Source organism: Piliocolobus tephrosceles, chromosome 16 (assembly GCF_002776525.5).
Source record: "Piliocolobus tephrosceles isolate RC106 chromosome 16, ASM277652v3, whole genome shotgun sequence".
Classification (NCBI taxonomy): domain Eukaryota; kingdom Metazoa; phylum Chordata; class Mammalia; order Primates; family Cercopithecidae; genus Piliocolobus; species Piliocolobus tephrosceles.
The window spans coordinates 9,975,227-9,996,332 of NC_045449.1; the positions used below are offsets into that span (position 1 = coordinate 9,975,227).

Here is a 21,106-nt window from a genome sequence, read left to right on the forward strand (position 1 = left end):
CATATGTAATTATGAATCTAGTTATACAATCATGTATACATGTTGCTATTCTCAACATATACTGTAAAAAAATGAAATTATAACCTGAGTCTCAAATATAGACAGTACTAGAAAAGGGCTGGGTGCGGTGGCCCATGCCTATAATCCTAACATTTTGGGAGTCCAAGTTAGAGGAGTTCACGACCAACCTGGGCAACACAGCAACTCCATCGCCACAAAAATTTTAAAAATTAGCCAGACGTGGTGGTGCACACCTTTTGTCCCAGCTACTAGGGAAGCTCAGGCAAGAGGATTACTTGAACCCAGGAGTTCGAGGTCACAGTGAGCCACAATTTGTACCCTGTTCTCCAGCCTGAGCAGCAAAGACACTGTCTCAAAACACAAAACAAAACTCTCCACTTAAAAAAATATGCTAGGCCAGGCGTGGTGGCTCATGCATGTAATCCCAGCACTTTGGGAGGTTGAGATGGGTGGATTGCTTGAGGTCAGGAGTTCCAGACTAGCCTGGCCAACATGGTGAAACCCCGTCTCTACTAAAATATAAAAATTAGCTGGGTGTGGCGGCGTGCGCCTGTAATCCCAGCTACCAGGGAGGCTGGGACAGGAGAATTGCTTGAACCCAGGAGGTGGAGACTGCAGTGAGCTGAGATCATGCCACTGCACTCCAGCCCGGGTGACGGAGCGAGACTCCGTCTCAAAATAATAATAATAATAATAATAATAATAATAATAATATATACTAGAAGAGATCAAGAGGCAGGAGGAACACTGAGATCATGAGAACACCGAGGGATATGGAAAAAAAACGCTGCCCTTCCTCCCATCCCCATAATGAAGCATCCATGTCCTACTGCCCCTCCTGCCAAATATCAGGTATCGGGTACCTGACCTGCCCAGTTGGCATCCATCCTCTGTCCTTGTTTCTCAAGTCCACTCTTGTCTCTTCCTAGAAACTGACAGGTTCTCAACCAGAGGGAACACAACAGAGGGAAGGGGCCTTGGAGACCCAAGCCCCCGGTGCTGAGTCTTTTGAGTCTTACGTCTACCGGGTTGTATTGGCCCCGAGGGCAGTCAGCTTCCACGGGGAATCCTGAGCCCTGGAATCTATTCAGGTACATATGTTGGGACCAAAGCACTTTGTGGATTGAAGGAAAAATCAGTAGGAACCCAGGGCTGTCCAAAGACCTCATCTGAAACACCTGTTTGGCTTTGTAAGCCCTCAAAGGGTTCCCACAGCCAAAACACAGAGAAAAGCATGTGGCTATTTCTGGGCCTGGGCCTGAGCATGACCATGTCCTGTGGCACTGTGGTTGGACCTGTGTGAAAAGGCGGTCAGGTGCATGAGGCACATCTGCAGTTCTTACTAGCAAGAAGCCAAAGAGCCAGGAGGGTCGCCTTCCTTTCTTCCAGTTTTCTACGTGCAAAATTTGTCGGAGGCTTTACCAGAGTCCTCGGTGTGTCGCCTCAAATCCTTCTTATTAGAAATCACCTGGTGAGCAGGGCTGTCCCCTTGAATTCATAAAAGCAATTTCTCAAATGAGGCTTTAGTCATTTAGATGCCAACGTCCTCAGGCCTCTTCCAAACCTGGCACTGTCCAAGTGTCCTCGGGCCTCACTATTTGGGGTAGATCGATGAATGGGGTGACAATGGATGTGGCAGCAATTATCTATATCTCGCTGGTTTGAATCCCCCACTTGCTCACATCAGACACCCACCCCCACCAGCCTCCTTGGATGAATCCAAAAGTGACTTGCTTGGGCTCCCCAACCAGGTTGCAACTCCAGTCCCCATGGAGTGTCCGGCATACTCTTCTTCATCTGCATTAGCTACTTCCCCCCCAACCAACACCATCACTGTCCTCTGTCTAGGAAGTGGCAAGAAGAAGCCTCACACTGTGGTTGTCACTGGCACCCACCCTAAGAGGTGGACATGAGGGCCGTGGGAGTTTCCTCCCAGCCGTGGGTCTGAAGGCCAAACCACTTGGGACACTCCAGACCTGTCCAGCTCCTGGTACCTCTGGCAAGAGTCGCAGCCACCCTGCAAGCCCCCAGCACATCCCTGAGGGCCAGTCAATTCATGGAGTATGCTTGTCAAGACTGAGCGGGAAGAGGACACAGAACAATAGACTCTGTATTTTCTGACCCTATAAAGAAATGGAGTGATCTGGTTAACCAGGAATTTTGATGAACATAATTACAACGCAGTCCATGCAGCAAGGATACAGGAAGTCAGCCCTTCAACCCGCACAGGGAAACTTGCCAGGCTGGAAACATGGAGTCTCTGGGGGACAAGGATTGATGAAAAGATTTGCAAATGATCCTGCAAACTGCAAGGATGAGTTGGATGGCCCCTCCTGGGTCAGAAGCCATGTCACAGCCTTGAAACACCCAAGAATCAAGCAGTCAGCAGAGGGTAGAAAAGAAACGCCTTTTTTGTGGGCCTTGCAGAACCCCTGTTCCTGCAGGACCCTTCCTCCTTTGACTCTGGAGAATGAGATTTTTATGGTGGTTGCACCTGCTGTCCCAGGGTAAGACAGAAGGACCAGTTAACAGGGTTCCAGAGGAGACAAAGGAAGAAATGAGGAAAACTCGGAATGTGAGCACGTTTCTTGCATCTGAGATGGCTGGTCCTTTTCATTGGTGGCATCTCCCCAGCGGCACCATACGGCATGATGGGGATCTGAGAGACGCCCACTCTGCAGCATGTTTTGGAAGAATCTCAGCATTGACGAACCAGCGTGATTGTGCCACCAAATATCAGAGTCACTCTTCTGGCCTCTGACAGAGGGGTTTGGAGCAGGTACCTAAAGGCCTTGTGACCGTGTTTTAGAACCACAGGATCTGGGGTGGAGGACCTGGGGTGTCGTCCCACAAGCACTCCTGAAATATAGAGAACAGCTCTAGAAATAGTAAGGAAAGCAGGAACTGCTTCCCCACCTTGAAGCCTGGAGAGGTTGGGAAACCCCAGGAAAAAAAAAAAAAAAAAACCCTGCATTTTGTTCCATTCCAAGGTCTCTGTGGTCCTGATGTTTCAGTACAATTAAAAATGTAATTATTAAATGGCAAGGTAGTCTCCTCCCAGTAGCCGGTTCCAGCTTCCGGCTTCCAAGCCAGAAAACCTGAATGACTGTGCTCACCGACTTTTGATTAACAGACACATTTTACTCAAACTCTCCATTTCCTGATGAACTGTTGAGGAATGTTGCTTCTTTCCTCCTCCCACTTCCCGAGCAGAATAACAATAGTGTGGGCCATTCTGATATCCTACCCCCAACTCAGGATGACAAAAGCATTAGGAGACAGCACACAGGCCTAGGCATACAAAGGTGCTGTGTTCCCAGACAGCGAGATGTGATGTGTGCAATTATCTTAGCCTCTCCGGGCTTCTGTTTCCTCATCTGTAACATAGGGGGATTGCCAGTCGCGAACACTGTGGTCCTACAACCCATGCATGGGATGGTTTTCGTAACACAGCCTAAAACCACAAGGGAAATATCAAGGCAGTTAAATGTCCAGCTCAGCTTCCAAGAACAGCAGTCACATAAACAAAAGAGACGACAGAGGCCTGACGAGACACAAATCTTCATGAAATATTGCTTTGCTTGCTGCAAGCTTCCCTCCAAACACTTTTGGGCTCTGAAGAGAAAGAGGTCTCCAGCTCTTTTGGTCTAGATACCCTTTCATTTACTCAACCAAATCTGACTTAGAATCAGTGGGAAAGAAAGGCTTGTCTGAGGCACCAACAAAGCGAAGCGATGTAACAAAAATTGGAAATGAAATGCATGCCCAAATCAGGGTATGTGACAGTGCACATGACCTCAGGACTGTACGGGGAGGCTGAACAGTTGGGATTCTCTTCCCCTTTGCCACAGGTCACTGTTACGGCCAACGAATGCTGAAAAGTTCCTATTTGTCAAAGGAAGGAGCTGGGATAGACTTCAGTACTTCTCTCTTCGTCCTGAAGATTAATGATCTTGAAATACATCCTAGGTTTTCTATGCTTGTTGATATTTATAATATCATTTGTCCTGACCTAGAAAACACTTTTGAAAGATATTCTGTGGATTATTCACCTAAGACACTCCTTAGGAAGTTCCTGGTAGGGTGAGGGTCCCTCTACAGGATCGCTGGTCAACTTCCCTTTGCAGCGGAAAAAGCCTGGGAATGAGAGAGACAGAGACGAGAGAGACAGAGATGAGAGAGACAGAGACGAGAGAGAGAGAGAGAGAGAGACTGACTACGTAATATCCTCCCTAGCCTTCCTTTAGTATTAAGTTGCAAAGCCCCAAAATGCCTTATATGTCATTGTTTTGGGAACTTTCTAAAGTTGTTAAGACTTCTGAGGAAAACCCCAGAACCAAATTCACCAAGCATCCTATTGCATTCAAAATGGATCTAAGTTCAGAAGCAAGGGAGAGAGTCCAAAGCTGCAGCTCGATCAGTAACAGATTCGGTATCTCATATAAAGCAGCCTGCTCACCAGAAAGAAACTTCAAACACAAGTGACACAGCTGCTGCCCGCAGATGAACTGGGGGCAAAAGCGGGCTTCCTCGGGGAGTTAGTGCTGTTGTAAAGGAAGGCGGACTGGAGCTCATTATGGTATAAGGGTAGGTGCTTCTGATGGCCTGCCTGCACCTGTGATCCAGCTGGCCGGGCTTTGTGGCCGCTAGTTGCTGGCTAGAGTGGCCCACAACCACTAAAAGAAAATGCAAGCAGCTCATTTTCCCACCACGGAGACTCATTCCACGGACTGCAGTGCCTATGGCCTGTGCTCCAAGTGATTCTAATCAAAGACTTCTGACTCCGAGAGATGGTTCCTGATGAGGTCTGAACCCTGAGCACTGGAGGGAAATGAAGTCTAATAAGGGCTGGAACTGTTTCCAAGTCTCAGTAAGGGGTGCAATTCTCACCAACATGATTCGATGAACATTTCTGGAGCTGCTGCCGCTGGCGCATATAAAGCAGGCAAATGGTGACAGCCAACGGCCTTGCTATGGAGGTGTGAGACCTACCACTGCTCTGTGCCACCGTGCGAGGAACACAGGATGGGAATCGGGGCTGGAGTACCAGCCCCAAAGCTGCAGCAGTCTTGCTGGAAGATCTTGAGCAACCTCTTTCATCTCTGCTGGGAGGCCTCAATTTCTTCATCTCTAAAACACGGAAGTTGGACCAGATGGTCTCCAAGGGCTTTCATATATATATAGTTAATAATTCTTTTTTTTTTTTTTTTTTTTTTTTTGAGACAGAGTCTCGCTCTGTCACCCAGGCTGGAGTGCAGTGGTGTGATCTCAGCTCACTGCAACCTAAGTCTCCAGGTTCAAGCGATTCTCCTCTCTCAGCCTCCCAAGTAGCTGGGATTACAGGCGCCCATCACCACGCCTGGCTAATTTTTGTATTTTTAGTAGAGACGGGGTTTCACCATGTTGACCAGGCTGGTCTCAAACTCCTGACCTCAGGCGATCCGCCCGCCTTGGCCTCCCAAAGTGCTGGGACTACAGGCGTGAGCCACCGCGCCTGGTCCAATAATTCTAAATGTCAGCATTAGTATATATGTTTTAAGGACATGCCATTTTAATAGGAGAAAAAAAAGTCACATTCAAGCGTAGACATGGGCATCGTGTCTAGGAGGCATCTGACTGTTCCTGAAACGTGGCGCTGTGCCCCAAACACCGAGGATCCCACCTTACCACACCCCAGATCCTGTGCTCCCACCTCTCACCACACTGAGTTCTGTCCTGATGCGTCCACCTCTTCCCTGTCACTCCCCCGAGCCACGTGAGTGGTCTCAGCTCTATTTGCCTAGCAACTGGAATCCTGGGCTTCTGTCTCTGCATCACCCCGGATGCACCAAAGGCAGGTTCCAGTGGAATTTGTCTGGGCCTGTTAGCAGTTAGCACTTCTGGCTGACTGCTCACATTACACCCCAAACGCACAGTCCACTTCAGCTTGGGGGCAGCCCACCGACAGCCTCTGCACCCCACATGCCCTTTTCCCAAGAGCTTGACTTCGGCTCTTCCCAGCTCCTCGCATGCCCTTCAGTGTTCTTCTCTGCTAATCCCTCCATCCCCATGAAGCACCCAGCCATAATCCACAAACAGGCCTGCCAGAACTCTCAGTGCTCTACCATCAGACCCAAGGCAGCCACACCTTGGTCAGAACTTGAGTGATTGGTCTGGGTTCCTCACAGGAGCAAATCTCCAAGTGTGGTCCCTGCACCAGCAGCATGAAGTCCTCTGGGATCTGACTATCAATGCAGAGCCCCAGGCCCTGCCCCAGCACCGGATCTTACATTGTAAAGATCCCCAGGTGGTTCAGATGCATGGTAACCTTTGAGAAGCTGTGGACTGTCCTAGATCAACTAACCCGTTAGAGGACACTCCTGGATAACAAGCACCGTCTCCCTTCCACTGCCACTGTAGGAACAGGAAGCCATGCCAGAATCAGGGATGCTGACTGGCCCAGGGAGGTGGGAGAGCGCATCCTGGAGCGAGACCATGTGCCGAAACAGGCTAGCCTTTCCATGCAAACTGGACTTCTCACAGCTGTACAGAGCCTCAAGAGAGTGATCACCACTCTCTTGGAGGTCCTACTTTGCAAAGAAAGAAGATGGATGCGTAACTTGCAGGGGTGGAAAGACTTGTGAAACAAGGCTGTTGTACCGCTAAGTATTGGAAGAGTTTCCATCATCACTGTTGCAGCCTCCACCACCAAACTGGAAAGATGTTTCAGCCAAGCCTGGAAGCACAGTGCATTACTGGGCAGGTACTTCTGCTAGAGAGGCATGACCGCAGGAGCTTCCCCTTACCTTCATAAAGCTTTATAGTCCTCAAATGGCTTTTGCCTTGTAGTGTCCCAGCTAGAACCAGGCCATGGGGTAAAAGCCAGATTGGTGGGCAGAAGCCAAGTTTCTTACTTGGAAAAAGTTACATGAAGGAAGCAAGGTTTGGGCTCCACTAAAATCACGTCGCCACTCTGCTTCTCCATCCCACAGCTCCAACTACAAAACTGCTCCCCAGGTAACCAGGGGAGCCAAGACTCCCTTTCTCTCCAAGACATCCTTCATAAATCTTTCTCCTCCTCCCATCTGCTTTTCCTGATTTCTCACACAATGACCCATGTCTTTTTTTTTTTTTTCTCCCTGCTCATGCCTTGGATCTGTGAAAGGTGCCCCCGAGCACACCGGCTCCCCAGACCACCACAGCTCAGCAGTGAGACCCCAAATCTCAGTTTTCAGAGCTGCCTCTTTACTATGGTGAAGTCATTTTAGGGACATGCAGAGAAAAGCAAACTGGAGCGTACATCTGCAGGCAAGAAAAATCAATTCTTACCATCAGAGAGCAGCTAGTCTTCTCTGGGGGCTGCTACCTCAGAGGAGAGTCTTGGGTTCTGCCTGAAGCCCTGAGACTCAGTGCCGAGACTCTGCCGGCTTCCTCTCCATGGCAGCCTCTGTGGGAAATGAAGCTGAGGCGAGTCGCTAGCCCAGGGCCAGTGCTCTGGGCACCCCAGAGGAGGTTCCTGTGGCTTTGCTCATTGCTGTTCTTTCACAAAGAACCCACTACATTGCACAGTTCCTTCCAAATCCGCTCCAGTGCTTGCTGGGAAATCAACAACTCGTTCTGGACTTTCCAGATGCAATGTTTCTGGAGACCTTCTTTTTTATTTTTTTCTTCAATCCCCCTCTTTTTCCCCTTTCTCAGCTAAAAAACGTTGGCTAAGGTCACAACAAACAATGGCCAAGCTTGTGTCACTGACCAGATGCCTCCCACCCCCAGGCCTGTGGACAAGGGTAGCTTTGTTCACTGTGTTTTAGGCGGGACTTCCTGGGCCTGCCCAAGCCCTGCTGGGGAATGTTTTGGCCAACTTCTTCTCAACCCTAAGTCACGGCTCTGGCCCTGGCCCTGGCCCTGGCCCCAGCTGTGTGAACCCAAGGCCAGATAAAAGCCAACATAAAAAGAACGGAGAATGTTCCTCCAAAGAACCACTGTGTGGAAAGCCGGTGCTTCCAGAGGGGCGAGATGAAGGTCTCTTGCCTTCACTCTGCTCTCGCCACCACCAAACCTGGACAGGTAACGAACAAAGACAGGGTCACGCGGGGTCTCCACTGAAATGGGCCCGAGGATCACAAAGTCATTACTTACAAGTGGAGAAAGGATTGGACTCCAAGAGCAATACTGTAGCCACCAACTAAATGAGTGTGGGCAGGGGCTTGGATCCTTGAATATATCGGATCATTCCGTTTAGGAAGCTTTCTGCAGCAGCTGACGATTTAGCACTCAAAATGCCGCATATTTCTGTGTTTGCTTTCAGACGCAAACCTTTGGGGTTTTAGGAACTGATTCTTTATATAGAACTAAATACGGTTTTCTAGAGAAACCAAGATCCTGAGGACTGAGGGTTCCCTATTAAGCAAATGGATAAACTTATGTATGAAGAGGTTTCAATACCAGCTCCTTGGGTGGGGGGAAGAGAATAAGTACTATCGTCTAAGGATAGAGTCAGACCAGAGCTACGCTGTTGTTTTATTGCTTACTAGCTGCAAGACCCTGGGCAATGGCTCCAGCTTCCATTTCTCCAAGTGCAAAATGCAGATGATCACAATATTTCTCAAAAGACTGTGTGAGAGATTAAAGGGGGTGGGGTGGGGCATCCATGGAAACATTTCACCTAGTGGATGATGTAAATGCTCAATGAAAGCTAGGATTTTTGCTGTTACTACCACCAGTCGCTGAAAGGGTAGGCACTGCAGCTACCCTGGGTCCAAAAAAAAGTCTAGACCGGACAATAAAAAGCAAATAGCCCAATTTAAAAAATGAGCAAAAGACATTCCTCCAAAGAAGATATCAAAATGACCAATAAGCACATGAAAAGACGTTCAACACCACTAATCATCAGGGAAATACAAATCAAAACTACAGCGAGATATCAGCTCACACCCATTAGGACGGCTTCTTCAAAAAACCAGACAAGACCGGGCACAATGGCTCACGCCTGCAATCCCAGCACTGTGGGAGGCCAAGGTAGGTGGATCACTTGAGGTCAGGAGTTCGAGACCAACCCGGCCAACACAGTGAAACCCTGTCTCTACTAAAAATACAAAACTTAGCCAGGCGTGGTGGTGCATACCTGTAGTCCCAGCTACTAGGGAGACTGAGGCAGGAGAATCCCAGGAGGCAGAGGTTGCAGTGAGCTGGGATCACGCCACTGCACTCCAGCCTGGGCAACAGAGCAAGGCTCTGTCTCAAAACAAACAAATAAACAAACATCAACAAAACAGAAAAGAATAAGTACTAGTAAGGATTGAGAACTGTTGGAACCCTTGTGCCCTGCTGGTGGGAATGTAAAATGGTACAGCCCCTATGGAAAATAGTGTGTTAATTCCTCAAAAAATTAACACAGAATTGTCATATGGTCCAGCAATTCCATTAATAGGTATATACCAAAAAGCACTGAAACAGGGTCCTGAAGAGAGGGCCTTGCTGCCTGTTCATGGCAACATTATTCACAAGAGCCAGAAGGTAGAAACAACCCAAGTCGTGGTAAAATAAACACAATGGAATATTATTCGGCCTTAAGAAGGGCAGTTTTTTTGTTTTTGTTTTTCTTTTTTGTTTTTTGTGTGTTTTTTTTTTTTTTGAGACGAAGTCTCTCTGTCAAGCTGGAGTGCAGTGGCGTGATCTCAGCTCACTGCAACCTCCGCCTCCTGGGTTCAAGCGATTCTCCTCCCTCAGCCTCCCAAGTAGCTGGGACTACAGGTGTGCATCACCATGCCCGGCTAATTGGAAGGAAATTTTGACACATGCAACCATGTGGATGAACCTTGAGGACATTATGCTCAGCGCAACAGCCAGACACAAAGGGACAAATACTATTTGCTTCCACCTCTATGAGGCACCTAGAGAAGTCAAATAGACAGTGACAGGTTGCAGAATGGAGGTGACCAGGTGTTGTGGGCAGGGGACGTTAGGAATTAGTGTTTAATGGGTCCAGAGTGTCAGTGGTACAAGATGGAAGCGTTCTGGAGATTAATGGTGGTGATGATGGCTGCACAACCATGTATGTATACTCAAAGTCACTGAACTATACATTTAAAAATGATGGAGATGGTGGATTTCATGTCATGTATATTTTGCCATGATTTAAAAAACAAAAAAATAAAACAAACCAAAAAAAACACCTGAGACCCACAGAGATAGTTTAGCTCAAAAGACCCTCTGAACCATAAGCCCATCATGAGATATACCACCTCAGGCTCTGCATGTACACCCAGAGGAAAGCCACCCCAGCTTCTTGGCAATGGTGAACAGAAAGCCCAACTAGAAGACGAGGCTGGGGCCTGGCGAGGTGGCTCACACCTGTAATCCCAACACTTTGGGAGGCCGAGGTGGGCGGAACATTTGAGGTCAGGAGTTCGAGACCAGCCTGGCCAACATGGCGAAAACCCATCTCTACTAAAGATGCAAAAAATTAGCTGGGTGTGGTGGCATGCACCTGTAAATCCCAGCTACTCACGAGGCTGAGGCAGGAGAATCACTTGAACCCGGGAGGCAGAGGTTGTAGTGGGCTGAGATCATGCCACTGCACTCCTACCTGGACGACAGAGTGACAGAGTGAGACGACAGAGTGAGACCCTGTCTCAGAAAAAGAAAAAAAAAAAAAAAAAAACCATGAGGCTGGCCACCTATAGCAGGACTCACTCACCATGGTTCATCTTGTGTTCGATCTTGGGGAGACCGAGGTAACACAGCCAGCATTCTAATGTCAGTTGAGGGCTTTTCCATTTAGGGGTGTGGCACACTTGGGCTCCTGGAGGGGGTAACAATGTGCCTCTCCCTTGGATATATCAATTCGTTTCTGCGTCTACATCCCACCTTCCTGGTCTTTTCTCTTCCATGCCTGACAGCAGGGCTCATCTCTTCCTTCTCAAAGTTACCAATGTGGCTGCTTGAGGGACTCTCCCTCCCTAATTGCTGGGTTTCAATCTGCTGCAGGAGCGACTGTGAGAATCTTGTACTGAGCACTCACTCTGGGCCAGGCGCTGTTCTATGCTTCACACGTTTCCTATCACTTAATCCTTCTAACAAACCAAAGAGGAAAATTCTATGATCGTCCTCATCTAACAGAGGAAAACGGAGGCTCCTGCGAGAGACTGGGCAGGATGGGTCAGAAGAACAACCCACAGGGGCAATATTCTAGGCCATGGGGCCAGCCTGAGCCAAGGTCAGAGAGAAACCGTGTGGGTAGAGGCTGTGGGGGAAAAGCAGGTGGATCCATTCATTAGAGTTTAAGAGGCATGGGAGGTGAGAAAAATAGTAGCAAAGGATGGCGTCAGATCACGGGACGCCATGAGGACATCAAGAACTAAGAAATTTCGATTCTATAAAGGAGAAGAAACCACTGGTGGATTCTGAGCCAGGGAGAAGTCACAATCAGGGCTGTGGTTTGTAGAAATCCTCATGATACCAGGGTATAAGAAGGTCAAATGTGGCCGGGCGCGGTGGCTCAAGCCTGTAATCCCAGCACTTTGGGAGGCCGAGACGGGCGGATCACGAGATCGCCCTGATCTCGTGATCACGGATCAGGAGATGGAGACCATCCTGGCTAACACGGTGAAACCCCGTCTCTACTAAAAAATACAAAAAACTAGCCGGGCGAGGTGACGGGCGCCTGTAGTCCCAGCTACTCAGGAGGCTGAGGCAGGAGAATGGCGTGAACCCAGGAGGCGGAGCTTGCAGTGAGCTGAGATCTGGCCACTGTACTCCAGCCTGGGCAACAGAGCGAGACTCCGTCTCAAAAAAAAAAAAAAAATGAAGGTCAAATGTGAGGAAGAAACTAGAGGGAGGAAACTGGCTATAGAATCCCCCCTCCACCTTCTTTCTCTCTCCCCACTCTCACCCATCATAAAAACAAGCGAAAGGCAATGCTCAAGCCTACACTTGCAAAATGGTCCCCAACCAGCCATGAAAAGGAGGCGAGAGCATCACATCCAGCGGTGGGGAGTCCCCCACCGGAAGCTGAGTTATTTGCATCTTCTCTCTGCAATGTGGGAGGAGAGGCTGGGTGACGAATCCACACACTCGTTTTTGAGGTCAGGCATGCTACAGAAATAGACAGGACCAAGGTACTTTTCTGTTCTTGGAGATGGGCCCTTACCTATAAGAAGGTAAAAGCAGGCCGGGCACGGTGGCTCACGCCTGTAATCCCAACACTTTGGGAGGCCGAGGCAGGTGGATGACCTGAGGTCAGGAGTTTGAGACTAGCATGGCCAACATGGTGAAACCCATCTCTACTAAAAATACAAAAATCAGCCAGGCGTGGTGGTGCGCGCCTGTAATCCCAGCTACTAGGGAGGCTGAGACAGAAGAATGAACTCGGGAGGCGGAGGTTGCAGTGAGCCGAGATCGCGCCGCTGCACTCCAGCCTAAGTAGCAGAGAAAGACACTATCTCAAAAACAAAACAAAACAAAACAAAAACTTCATCTGAACCTAGATGGCCAAGACCTTTACCTTCAGTCCTTTCAGGTTTGCGGAATTAAAATGGCCATGAAAGCTTTCATAGCCTGTGACTCCTCAGTTTTGTAATAGCAAAGAGGGGACAGTTTTGAGGCTGTTAAACATTAACAGCTGTCCCCGACACCACTTTGACAGTGCATCACACAGATGAACAGATACAATCAAAGGCACCAATGCATCACTCCAGGCAACACACAGAAATCACTGTCACTGCAAATCCCAGTAGGGCCCCCAGCCAAGGGCAAGGGACCTTTCCGGGCCATTACAAACCAGGAGGCTGATCTGCTCTGACCTGACCTCAGCAGAACACACTAGTCCTGCAGACATTTAATTCTTTAGGATTCCCCAAAGTTAATCTGTCAGAGTATGTAAGACTCACGAATACATTCTAAGGGTTTATGGCTTGGGTCCATCCTAGCATCTCCATCCAGAAGTCACTGTGGTTTTCCTTTATTAACCATTCTTAGTGATTAGCGTTGGCTGTGAAAAAACATTCTACTGGTCTCTCCTTCTGGCCTCTGCAAACAGATAGCTTGCGACCTATGAAGCCACACGTACGAATGGCAGACAGCAGAGAATCCGTGATCCCAAAGCAAAAAGACTGACGATCATGTCCACCAAGCTAAGTTTTTCTGAGTTCAACGGCATCAGATGAGACCAATCTTCTTGTTATTTTTTGTTTCAGTCAAGTTGAAAACTGTCAACCAAAATAGGCCTTATTTGCTGTAGGCCCTTGTCCTCCATAGGATGAATTGGGTTGTCTTTAAAATGATAATTAATAGGCTGGGCACAGTGGTGGCTCATGCCTGTAATCCCAGCACGATGGGAGGCCAAGGCGGGCAGCTCATGAGGTCAGGAGTTCAAAACCAGCCTGGCCAATATTGTGAAATCCTGTCTCTACTAAAAATATGAAAATTACCTGGGCATGGTGGCACACACCTGTAGTCCCAGCTACTTGGGAAGCTGAGGCAGTAGAATTTCTTGAACCCGGGAGGCAGAGGTTGCAGTGAGCTGAGATTGTGCCACTGCACTCCAGCCTGGGTGACAGAGTGAGACTCTGTCAAAAAAAAAAGATAATAAGAAAGCACATCTGGGTAGGGTGATGACTCACTTTTTGTAAAGGTTTCACAGTCATGAACGGAAAAATTATTCATCAGCCTAAGCAGTCTCCAGGGTAAAGGGTCTCAGGGATGCCCCCGTCTTCCATACGTGGCCCCCTGTCTGCATGATCAATCAACTAACGGTTACTAACTACCCTTTCCTGAATCCTGTGTGGGATGCAGGCAGGTATTGTATGTAGGACCTGACCCCTAAAATTCAGAAGCTAAGTCACAAACATGGGCCAAAAAAAAGGACTAAGTATCAAAGGAGTCTGCAGTAGTGCCAAATGCCATATGATAAGCTGGCAGACAATAAGAGCTTTCAGAATCCAGAGGAGGGCGAGGTCACTTTTGGCTGGGATGGTCCAGGGAGGCTTCCCAAAAGATAAAGAACTTGCCTCACAGCAGGGATAAAAAACAAGGGCTTGACGGGAGCCCAAGGAACATGATGTACGAAGCAGAATAAGGTTTGATAAAGGACAGGACGTAGGGAAATGAGAGACAGTAAAGTTGACTCAGAAGGAAATGACAGAAGTTTGAACCAGTAACCTGAAGAGATGTGGCTATGGTGAGAGCCCGTTTGGGGGCATGCAGTAGAGTCTGTTGGCCATAGATCCAACTTCAAAGTGCTCAGTGGGGAGTAGGGGTGAGTATGGCCCTGGGCACGTGGAGTTGGAGGCATGTGCTCAGAGATGGTGGTGAGATCCTGCAGGCTGACTAGGAGTTCACAGAGAAAGGAAGGACCTTGAGCTGAACCTTGGGGCATGCTCTTGCCTAAGCAGTGGGAGAAGAAATTCTTCCCCAGCATGCCTCAGGCCCAATCCCTCCCTCTCCTGTGCCTTTCATTAGCACATGCAACATCCCCAGGGCCCCTCTCCAAGACTCTCAAAGGCAAAAACCAGGTCTTCATCTTTTTCGCCTCTAACCAGACTAGTGCCCAACACTCGGGGACTACATGGGAAATAAAACATGTGAGTTTGGAGAATCAAGCACAGAAACCAAATGAGGAGGGGGGATACAAGAAGAAATAAGTACAGCTGACCCTTGAACAACACGGGGGTTTAGAGGTGCTAACCCCGACCTCCCCATGCAGTTGAAAATCTGTACATAACTTTTGACTCCCCCAAAAGTTAACTACTAACAGCCTACTGTTGACTGGAAGTCTTAGCGATAACCCTAACAGTTGATTAACATGTATTCTGCATGTTATCCGTACTATAGACTTTATTCCTAAAGTAAGCTAGAGAAAAATACAACGCCAAAAAAATCGTAAGGGGTCAGGCACAGTAGCTCACGCCTGTAATCCCAACACCTTGGGAGGCTGAGGTGGGAGAATCACTTGAGCCCAGGACTTCAAGACCAGCCTGGGCAGTGTGGTGAGTGAGACTCCATCTCTACGAAAATAAATACAAATAAAAAATAAAAATAAATTAACCTGGCATGGTGCACACCTGTAGACCCAGCTACTAGGCAGGCTGACGCAAGAGTATCCTTGAACCCTGGAAGTTGAGGCTGCAGTGAGCCAAGATTACTCCACTGCACTCCAGCCTGGGCAACAGAGTGAGACTGTCTCTAAATAAATAAATAATAAATAAAACCATAAGAAAGGGAAAATACACCTATAGTACTGTACCATATTTACTGATCCCATAAGTTTACATCATCTGTTTACAAGATGAATCCTTTGAAATGGTGGCAACTGCAGCTGCAGACCTCAATCAACGGTACCTGACAAGCAACTGAACTTTTTCTTGTAATGTCAGGACTTTTCTCTGCTTCTGGGGAATGCTTCCAGCATCACTAGTGGCATACTCTATAGGCCCCATGGTGTTATTTAAGGCTTATGGCATTGCACTAAACATGATGAAAAATACATAGAACAGGCCGGGCGCGGTGGCTCAAGCCTGTAATCCCAGCACTTTGGGAGGCCGAGACGGGTGGATCACGAGGTCAGGAGATCAAGACCATCCTGGCTAACACGGTGAAACCCCGTCTCTACTAAAAAAATACAAAAAACTAGCCGGGCAAGGTGGTGGACGCCTGTAGTCCCAGCTACTCAGGAGGCTGAGGCGGGAGAATGGCATAAACCCGGGAGGCGGAGCTTGCAGTGAGCTGAGATCTGGCCACTGCACTCCAGCCTGGGCGACAGAGCAAGACTCCGTCTCAAAAAAAAAAAAAAAAAGGAAAAATACATAGAACAGTGAGGGCTCACATTTTACTGCGATACCCAATTTACTGGAGTGAACTGTTCATCCAGGGCTTATCAGTATCACATGGCGTTTTAAGCCGATACTCTCAACACCTGAGCTCACTGCAATAACAACTAGGGGTGGCCACAAAATTACTACAGTATATACTATGGCTAGTTTTATGCAGTTATGATTAATACTACATCTTTGCCTTTGTTTACATTTCGCTCTAATGTGAATGGTGCCATATACAGTCTGAATGTTTGTGTAGGTAAAATTTTTAAAAATTTTAACTTTCTATAGATTTGTATGTATTTTATGGGAGTAAATGATAAACTAGTATCGAATATATTTTATGCGTTCATGGCATGTCTAACATTTTCTTAATTTTTTTGATATTTCTAGACTAGGTAGTCTGTCTTCAGTTTTTTTCAAATGGTCACAAATCTCCAAAAATGTTTTCCAATATAATAATTGGAAAGAATCCATACATAAGTAGATCTGTGCAGTTCAAATCCATTGTCTGACGGTAACTGTAGTTAAGAGTGTCCGGCCAGGCGCGGTGGCTCACGCCTGTAATCCCAGCACTTTGGGAGGTCGAGGTGGGTGGATCATGAGGTCAGAAGATCGAGATCATCCTGGCTAACATGGTGAAACCCCATCTATACCAAAAATACAAAAAATTAGCCAGGCGTGGTGGTGGGCACCTGTAATCCCAGCTACTTAGGAGGCTGAGACAGGAGAATCACTTGAACCTGGGAGGCGGAGGTTGCAGTGAGCCAAGATTGTGCCACTGCACTCCAGCCTGGGCAACAGAGCGAGACTCTGTCTCCAAAAGAAAAAAAAAAGTGTCCAAGTGAGATGCCAAAGAAAATGCTCACTGAATATAGAGAGGCTGTGTTTTATTTATCTTGGAAAGAGAAATATGGAAGAGTGATGGGTGTAGACTTGGATCACAGGCACACAAGGAGCTATGAGCATAGGACGCAAAGGGAAGCAAGATCTTTAGGTAAGACGCCATTAAAAAAGAGAACAAGAAAGAGGACAGGCCACAGACTGTGGCTGGCTCCAGACCAAGGGCTGTGCTGGGCAGAGGGCTCCCGTGAGGTGACTACAGCCAGTTTCTTGTACACATCATGGTACAAATTATAAAATTTCTATGGGTCCCACCCCATAAAAGATTCCTAGTATCAGCCAGGCGCAGTAGCTCACGCCTATAATCCCAGCATTTTGGGGGGCCAAGGCAGGTGGATTGCCTGAAGTCAGGAGTTCAAGGCCCACCTGGCCAATATGGTGAAACTCCATCTCTACTAAAAATATAAAAATTAGCCAGGTGTGGTGGCATGCACCTGCAATCCCAGCTACTCGGGAGGCTGAGACAGGAGAATTGCTGGAACCCAGGAGACGGAGGTTGCAGTGAGCTGAGATCGCGCCACTGCACTCCAGCCTGGGCGACAGAGTGAGATTCCATCTCAAAAAAAAAAATTTCCCAGTATCAAGTGGACATATCAGAAATGGCACCCAGTTGAAAAGGCCTCCAAACAGCCCTGATTCTAAAGGATCCCATAGCTTGGTTTCCCCTTCCTGCAGCCATTCATATCCCTCTGTGACACCTCGCTCCATCCATCACTGTGTACCAGCTGCACTATTATTTACTCTGTAATTTTTTCGAAGTGACTTATATCCCACTGAAATGTAGCCTGGCCCTAAGCAATAATATCTGTGAAATCACAGATTTGATTTGGTTTGGGTTTCTTTCTACTACACACTAAAATAAATATAACTTTAAAACTGCCATCTCCACATGATCTAAAATTATCTCACGGATCCTTAGTTAGAAACTCGGCACACTTTGAGAAACACTGTCTCTGGTTACACATCAAGTCACCATGCAGCATCCACAAAGTGGTTCCAGAGATTTTTTTTTTTTTTTTTTTTTTTTGAGACAGAGTCTCGCTCTGTTGCCCAGGCTGGAGTACAGTGGCCAGATCTCAGCTCACTGCAAGCTCTGCCTCCCGGGTTTACAGCATTCTCCTGCCTTAGCCTCCCGAGTAGCTGGGACTACAGGTGCCTGCCACCTCGCCGGCTAGGTTTTTGTATTTTTTAGTAGAGACGGGGTTTCACCGTGTTAGCCAGGATGGTCTCGATCTCCTGACCTCGTGATCCGCCCGTCTCGGCCTCCCAAAGTGCTGGAATTACAGGCTTGAGCCACCGCGCCTGGCCGATTCTTTTTTTTTTTTAATCCAGAAAATCAAACCTGAATTCTCTACTGACCACGTCCCCACAATGACAGAACATGGTACCCGGCGTGTGCCTGAATTTCTGGGAGATTAAGAGCATGGTAAAAGGAGAGGCAGGGGACTTCCCTGTAAGAAGCATCTGATAGCTGCCCCAGGACACTGCCTATCAAACCAACAATAAGAGGAAAAGAAAAGGAAACAACTCATTCAATCTTAAAAACAAAATCCAAAAATGACAAACAGAATCAGAGGGGAAAAAAAACCCCAAGAACCAGGAGGCCAATGAAGGAAATGCAGAAAATCTTGAAATCCACTGGGTGCAGTGGCTCACGCCTGTCATCCCAGCACTTTGCGAGGCCAAGGCAGGCAGATCACGAGGTCAGGAGTTCCAGACCAGCCCGGCCAACATGGTGAAACCTCATCTCTACTAAAAATACAAAAATTAGCCTGGCACGGTGGTGGGCACCTGTCGTTCCAGGTACTTGGGAGGCTGAGGCAGGAGAATCGCTTGAACCTGGGAGTCGGAGGTTGCAGTGAGCTGAGATCGTGCCACTGCACTCCAGCCTGGGTGACACAGCAAGACTGTCTCAAAAAAAAAAAAAGAAAAAAAGAAAGAAAAAAAATATTGCAAACCAAGATGAGTTGTAAAAGGGATGAAGTAAGACTTCACACCTTCACCACTCTCTGCCCGTAATCTGAGCTGCACTTCATGCCTCTGCCACTCCCTGTCTCTAATTTGAGATGCAGGATTTGCACTGACCTGAACACTGAGCAGCCAGCCCTCTCCTCTCAGCACAGATGCCATCTGAGAGGACTGTCCATCATCCATTTACGTACAGCAATTCCCAGAAAACAAGAGAGCAGGAAGTGCAGGGTAGAACAAGGGGCGTGAGAGGGGTGCTCACAGTTCAGAGAGGTACGGATGCTACAGGCCAAGCCCAGCCAATGCCCTGGCTGCAGGGCATTGAGAAGAGATCCTGGGAACTGTGAGTTTTCATGTTCTCCATCAATTCAGAGTATCCCGGAACCAGGTAGTAACGTGACAGTTCACCAGGCAAAGGCCAACCGGAAAACAGAAACTGGACTGAGGGATGGGTGCATCATCGAACCTACAGGCAGGTAGCTGTGAGGGGGAGTCAACCTTCCCCAAAGCCGACAGTGTGCCAAGGCTGGTGACAGTCGATACTTTCTGTTGGTACATGTCATATTTACATAGATCCTGCCATGTTCAAGAATGCATAAAGAAAGAGGGGAAATATGCAAAATCAGGGTGAGGAAACACCATCCTGAAAGCACAAAGGAAGAGCACGTCTCAAAATCATTCGGAAGAAAAAACTGTCAGTAAACTGCCAGAATGTAAGAAGCTGTGATTTCTTTGAAAGAGGAACAGCAAATAGTAACAGGAGAAAAAAAAAGCAGTTCATAAAAAGGATGACAAAGAAGACAGTGGATGAGGTGAGGATTACATATAAATTGCTCATTTAAATCCATATTTAGTTGTAGTTGTGGATAACTGCAAATATAAACATTTAAATCAGTGACTTGAGGGACTAACAGGAAAAGTGTCCCCAAATTGCAAAGGACAAAAAGCAAGGAAATCAAGAGTCTACATAACATACATGTTTAAGAAGTATTCCATTATTAAAGACTAGAATAAATAGGTTAAAATTAATAACCAATTGCAATTAAAATTAATCTATTAATAATAAAATTAATAATCAATTGCAAAAATAAAAAATCATGCATATAGGCTGGGTGCGGTGGCTCACACCTGTAATCCCAGCACTTTGGGAGGCCGAAGTGGGGAGATCACTTGGGGTCAGAAGTTCAAGGCTAGCCTGGTGAACATGTTGAAACCCTGTCTCTATTAAAAATACAAAAATTAGCCAGGCGTGGTGGTGCACACCTGTAATCCCAGCTACTTGGGAGGCTGAGGCAGGAGAACTGCTTGAACCTGGGAGGCAGAGGTTGCAGTGAGTGGTGATCATGCCATTGCAACCTCACACCATTGCAACTGTGCCTGGGCGACAAAGCAGAACTTCGTCTCAGGAAAAAAAAAAATCCATATAAACAGGCAAAAAGAGAAAGGGTTACCCAGGAAATCAGATTTTCCTCAGACTTCTCCTCTACCGTACTAATGGCTACAGAGCTCTTTCTACTAGAATAAAAGCTCCATACAGCAGGGACTTTGTTTTGCTCCCTGCTCTATCATGGTACGCATAGGGCCTGGCATCATCCCTTGGGAAGTGCTAGAAGACAAACCCCACTGAGTTTAAAGCTTCACAGGGTACAGTCATTGTTATGTCCACTGCTGTGGGTATTCAATAAATATTTGTTGAAGCTGAACTGCAAATATGAATTTGTATCCAAAACTTTGCAATTCAAGACATACAAATCCATCAAGTTGTAAGAGTATTTCATATGAAAGAAACAGGAAGGTTCTCTTAGAGGCATGCGAGTGAGGACACCACCCCCTTACCCTCCAGGCACTGAGAGAGAAAATCAGGAAGATAACACAGCCATGGGGAAGTAATAATACAAATGCAATGCATGTGTAAGTCATTTGTTGCTCAGTATAGACAAACTCCCAGTGCAAAAATCCAGTGAACTGTGTGCTGCCTGGTGGATTTTCCAGCTCACTGGGGGTGAAAATTAGTGCCTGAGTATTTCATTCACTTCCTTTTCTGCTCCTGTCCATCCCAGAACCAGGATACAAGTTTCTCCTACAAGGCCAGTGCAGATGAAACACTGGGCCATGTGTAAGGAGCACGCATAACTGATGTTCCCTTTCTGTCCAGGCACATGCCAACAATGGGGACTATTCAAGCTTTAGGGACACTGTGCTGGGAGGATCCACAAACAATAAGTCTTTGTTTTTCGTCTCCACCAAAACAACACTGTGCTATGTAAGGCACCACAGTGGCCATTTTCTTTGCCGTGGAACTTCAGTCTTGATTTTCTGCATGTTAAAAACTCATATTGAATGGACCAAGTCTTGTTTTCTTCTTTAAATCGGGTAAGACCAATAAACCACCCAGTGGCAATGCTCTCTGTCATCAAAACCCT

The 21,106-nt window shown here is 47.4% G+C and overlaps 1 protein-coding gene across 9 annotated transcripts in view; it reads right to left on the reverse strand.

The window, feature by feature from the left end:
* GAS7 (growth arrest specific 7) overlaps nt 1-21,106 on the reverse strand; it is a 292,165-nt gene that overhangs the window by 117,216 nt on the left and 153,843 nt on the right. The window contains exon 1 of one of the 9 annotated variants that reach the window (XM_023190878.2): nt 13,431-13,453. The exons of 7 other annotated variants lie outside the window; for them this stretch is intronic. In XM_023190878.2, coding sequence (XP_023046646.1) covers nt 13,431-13,438 — 8 coding nt within the window. In that variant the 5' untranslated portion in view covers nt 13,439-13,453. Of the gene's footprint in view, nt 1-7,329; nt 7,831-13,430; nt 13,454-21,106 lie in introns of those variants that run through there. One more of the 9 variants, XM_023190873.3, reaches the window with a different exon arrangement.